Source organism: Poecilia reticulata, linkage group LG18 (assembly GCF_000633615.1).
Source record: "Poecilia reticulata strain Guanapo linkage group LG18, Guppy_female_1.0+MT, whole genome shotgun sequence".
Classification (NCBI taxonomy): Eukaryota; Metazoa; Chordata; class Actinopteri; order Cyprinodontiformes; family Poeciliidae; genus Poecilia; species Poecilia reticulata.
In genome coordinates this window covers 1,365,093-1,370,249 of record NC_024348.1, presented here as the reverse complement: position 1 = coordinate 1,370,249, position 5,157 = coordinate 1,365,093, and the positions used below count along the sequence as shown (strand labels likewise).

Here is a 5,157-nt window from a genome sequence, read left to right as displayed (position 1 = left end):
ATTGTCAATCAGTGTTGCTTCCTAAGTGGACAGTTTGATTTCACAGAAGTTTGATTTACTTGGAGTTATATTGTGTTGTTTAAGTGTTCCCTTTATTTTTTTGAGCAGTGTATATTAATATGTTGGTGGATTTTTGTTTCCTTGCTTCTTTAAATGCTAGTGAAATGGAGGCAAACAGCTAACAGCTGAGCTAACTGTGCTAAATGGTTGATAATCTCATTCCAACCACCTCGGAGAAAAACTGGGCTACAGATCGACAGTCTTGTCTTTTTTTCTCTCTCTCTTTGACTTTACTGTTTTTCTTAGCAGCATAGTAAATGCCACAGTCTTTCTTGTCTTCTACTGACTGCTGCTGAACATCGTCACCATCAAGTGCGCCAAGCAGGAATGAACCATTTCATGCAGATCCAGAGGGGGCTGGAGGTTTCAGTGCAAATATGGATGTGTGGTTTTTGGTCTTTGAGTGGTAACATTTATTTTTTACTGATGAAAACAATTTAAAGTACACAATATAACTAATATCATGTTCTTTAATTTGATGTTCACATTTACTCTCAAAATTTAGACCTTCCTCCTCTGATTGGTTGTTGTTGGGAGCAATGCGTTTCTTCAGACAGTAATTATAGCTCAGGGAGGATGAGGAGGAAATTGATCTTTTCACAGATTACCCATCTAATAGCATTGTGAGCATTCACAAGCCTGGCATCTTGTGAATGCTCAGGCTAGTTAACATGACCACCGATGACAGGGTCCCAATTTTTTTCTATTTCTGTGAAGAAAATTTTAAAAATTATTTTGTGGCGGACCCGTCGGTCATTGGCCCTTGGAATTGTCCGAACTTTTGCGCCCCTGGCTCCAACAAAAGCAGAAGTAGAATGTTGAGAGTAAATGTGAATATCAATAACAGGAAAATTGAAAGTTTTATGTGGTACCAGAAAGTATTCGGTGCATTGATGAACAGGACCTTCCAACATGGAACATGACTCATGCCTTCTTCAAAGGCATGAGTCATGCCTTTGAAGAAGACATTTTCTAAATTTGATTAATGAAACCCAGTCTTACCACAGGTAGGAACATCTTCCTCTGCAGATGAAGTCTGTTCATCTGTGGATGGCTTTTTCTTCCCCAGACTGATAATCTTGGTGATCTTCTTGCTGGCTCCCTTTCCAACAGTCCCAGTTTTCTGCTCTGATTTGGAGTTTTTCTTTGCTTTTCCTGAAAGAATCAAGGCTTTTGTGTCATAATTCACCGTTAGTGATTAAAACAAAAATAATTAAAACTACGCATTGTTTCAGTTGAAATACCTCTGCAGAACATTCACTGCAATAATTCAAGCTTGGGGAATTACTATAGAAACCTGCTCATTTAGGTAGATTACTAAATCAGTACAGTAAGGATAGCAAGGAGAAACAGAGCTGCCTTAAATATTACTATAAACAAAGAGCAAGTTTATAATCAAAAGCTAATCTCCATCATCTGTGAATTTTGCTTATTTTAAATCCAAAAATCTTCAGTAGTGCAACAAGTTGGTTTGTTCCAGTTTTTATATAAAGAGAAGAGAAAACATGACTGGGTTCATTCTGATGGAGGGAGAGCAGACATTTAGTAAGCCAAGACTTTGGGGTGCAGCTTGGTCTATTTGTTTAGTGAAAACTGGGGTTTGCGCTGGGTTTTAATGCGAAAGAATCAAGAAGATATGGTAAGACTTTATTTGAAGAGGGGTGAATAAGACTGTCATGACACTTTCATAAACATGACATAACACCTGTCATGAACATGAATAAGTCTTCATGAATATTTATGACTGTTGTCTTAAAGCGTCATTCGGTAAATTATGACACTTTTAATACAAAGTTGACATTATTCAAAATGTCTTTGCTATGACAACTTGACATTAACCAAGAAATCATTACTGTTTAAACTTTACCTTTAATAACATAAAGTTACCTCATTTTTAAAGTGCAATCAGTAATACTTTTAGAACAAATTTATATCAGTAATGACTTCTTGGTCAACTTTGTATTAAAAGTGTCATAATTTACCGAATGACGCTTTATAACAACAGTCATAAATATTCATGAAGGCTTATTCATGTTCATGACGGGTGTTTATGACAGTGTCATGTCAGTCTTCTTTACACCCCTTCAAATAAAGTGTTACCAAAGATATTATGTGTGCATTACTCTGACAACGTCTGCATTAGAACAAAATGCCATCTTGCCCTGTGTGTGTCTCAGCGGGGTCATATTGACTCAGTGTCCGCTTATACCCCTCGCTTCCCTCTGTCTAACTGGTAGACTGGCTAGCTGGTAGACTGCAGATCTCAATTATAGGCCAAATTTCTATTGTTTCAATTAATATACCTTATTTGTTGTGCCATGTTCTTATTTGAGAAGAACGTGGCACCTTCAAGAATCTGGAAATTATTCCTAAGGGTGAACTAGACTTCACAATCTCATTTGGCGCTGCTCATCCTCTCTTCAACTGCCCTGCTTGCTCTCTGATACGCTGCAGCTGGCATGGCATTTTGTGGCTGCTGAGACTAGTTAGCATGACCACCAATGACTGCAGACAAATGGTTTTCCTGAAATGGTAAGTTATTTCTCCACCATTAGCACATTTAGCAGCATTGCTAAGACCTTCCTCCTCTGATTGGTTGTTGTTGGGAGCAATGCATTTCTTCAGACAGCAATTGTAGCTCAGGGATGATGAGGGGGAAATTCATCTCATCACAGATTACCCATCTCATAGCAAAATATCACAACATAATGACAGTTTTAACAAATATGACAAAAACATTATCAAAATTATACGGCAGCTTTAACCTAATAGAAGTTTCCAAAGTCATGACAACATCTTGCCTTTTCTTCAATGTTTATATGCAAATAAATCTTTAACATATTTTTCTCTTATTACTGTTGCATTTAGAAAATAGAATTTGGGTAATTTTAACAGACCTAAAACAAGAAAAGTGTGGTCTGATGTAACTTCAGAAAGTGAAAAAAAGATGAATGTGTCTTTTTAATCAGTTTACATAAGCTTCTGGTTTCAAGTGTACACTGTACGTAAAGCTTTGCATGCAGGTACCATGTGATAAACTGTTCTTCCAGCTATTAACTGATGTAAAATCTATTTAGAAAAAAACGTTTACTTGAGTTGATCGGTACTCTGTGTGACACCTTACAAAAAGAACATGGTTGATCATGATGGGATTTGACAGAAAATGAGAAATGTTCTGTTTGCTTTGTACGTTTCTGGGTAATAAGCTGAACCAATTGAGGATGATTTGGCAAAGACAGGAAAAAAACAAACATTAACATTCAGCATCTGGGATGAAATGCACTTCAGAGTTAACATAGCAGAACTCAACCAAAAGAAGAGTTAACATTCAGCTGACGACCCAAATAACTGAGAAGACAAGCAAAGTGCTTCTTGTTTTCACATGAATTTGGCCTCTGGAGAAGGCAGAGGAATTCAATTATTCTCCGGTAATCTCTCAATTTATTGACAGTCTTAACAAATGTATACTTTTTGTTAATAAAAGCTGCATACTGCAGCTTTAACTTCACTAAGGAGGTGTTAGGCAAATAAATTTAAAATATGCTAGTTTTAAAACTTAACCACATGCACAATATTATATAAAATTAATAGCATTTTAAAATAAGACAATTTGGTTCTAAATTTTCTCCATGGTTCAGTAGGCATCTCATTTGTAGGATGTTTCTATTAAACATAACACAATAAGTTGAATTAAAATAGTTTAGTTTTAGTTTTCTATAATTTAAAACACAGTTCTTAACCTCTCTGTGGACTCAGCAGGCATCCACAGGGGGTCGTGGCTGTTTGTGTGAGTTTAACCTTTTTGTCTCCTTGATAAGATTTAAACAGCTGGTTTAAAACTGAATGCAACATAGAATATCTGTAAAATACAATCTAATTTGTAATCTCTCCTAGTTGTTAACAACATGTCTTGATTGAAATAGCCTAAATACAGTTTTTGGACTAATCTTTATGTTACCTGTAGTTACAGCAGATTGCCTGCTAAATCTTCTGATCTGCCCTTTGTCTGTGTGGGAAAGAATCAGAAGTTCCAGCTTCACACTGATCTGTGAAACGCCATAAAACAGCAGGAGTTCAGGCCAGTGGAGGAGAAGCTCTGTACGGAAGCGCATTGCTATCACGCAGGAAAAAAAAAATTCGAGCGCTATCACGTTATAACGTGTCTTGTTAAAACGTGATACATATCACGTTATAACGTGATACTATCTTGTTAAAACGTGATACGTATCTTGTTAAAACGTGATAGTTATCTTGTTAAAACGTGATACGTATCTTGTTAAAACGTGATATGTATCTTGTTAAAACGTGATACGTATCTTGTTAAAACGTGATAGTTATCTTGTTAAAACGTGATACGTATCTTGTTAAAACGTGATACTTATCTTGTATAAACGTGATAATTTTATGTCCAGGAAGTGGCGATATTATACTAGGCTGACATGAATTGGTCAGGTTTCCCTTCATGTTTGGTCTACACGGATACGGATGCTGCTTTGCACTGTGCTTAAAACCATTAATAGCTACTCTGAGCAGGATCCTAAATAGAACGGGCTGCACAGAAGGAAACGTCAGTTTGGTTCTCTAGCTGTGGCGGCGTTACTGACTGTCTGAATCGAAGCTAAAGTTGGCTTCCGTTTGTAGCTTCTGATTCAGGAAATGGTTAAAGAGCGATTAGAACGGAGGCTCAGATGTATTTGCTGAACATTTTCTGTTCAGATTTCTTTTTTTTTTAACAGTACACTTGCTGAACAAAGGCAACGGCTGTTCGTAACCAAGCAACCGAAATCAACAGAAGGCTAGATAGTGGCAAAAGACAAAACTAGATCCTGTTAAGCATTCTTCAAAATAAAAGACTTCCTCTCAAGTTAAAATGCATCCCTGTAAACCACAACAGCCAAACARAAAGGCWGGTGCTCTAGGACAAAAAATGAAAGAAAACAGAAAGCTAAAATAATAGCAAATATTGTAAATGTGATAGTTCATTTATAATGCATTCCAGATACAAAAAGTTTTTTAAATCTCTCATGTTTGAAGTTTCACAATTCAGATAAAGGTTTCACAAATCACAAACTAGGTTTGAAATATTCTGCCATTGGC

At 36.5% G+C, this 5,157-nt stretch overlaps 1 protein-coding gene across 2 annotated transcripts in view; it reads right to left on the bottom strand.

Annotated features, from left to right (window-relative positions):
• The window catches only part of afap1 (actin filament associated protein 1), a 133,431-nt gene that overhangs the window by 19,374 nt on the left and 108,900 nt on the right, over positions 1-5,157 (bottom strand). For both annotated transcript variants that reach the window (XM_008434891.2, XM_017310575.1), the window contains exon 9: positions 1,063-1,215. In XM_008434891.2, coding sequence (XP_008433113.1) covers positions 1,063-1,215 — 153 coding nt within the window. The remainder of the gene's footprint in view (positions 1-1,062; positions 1,216-5,157) is intronic.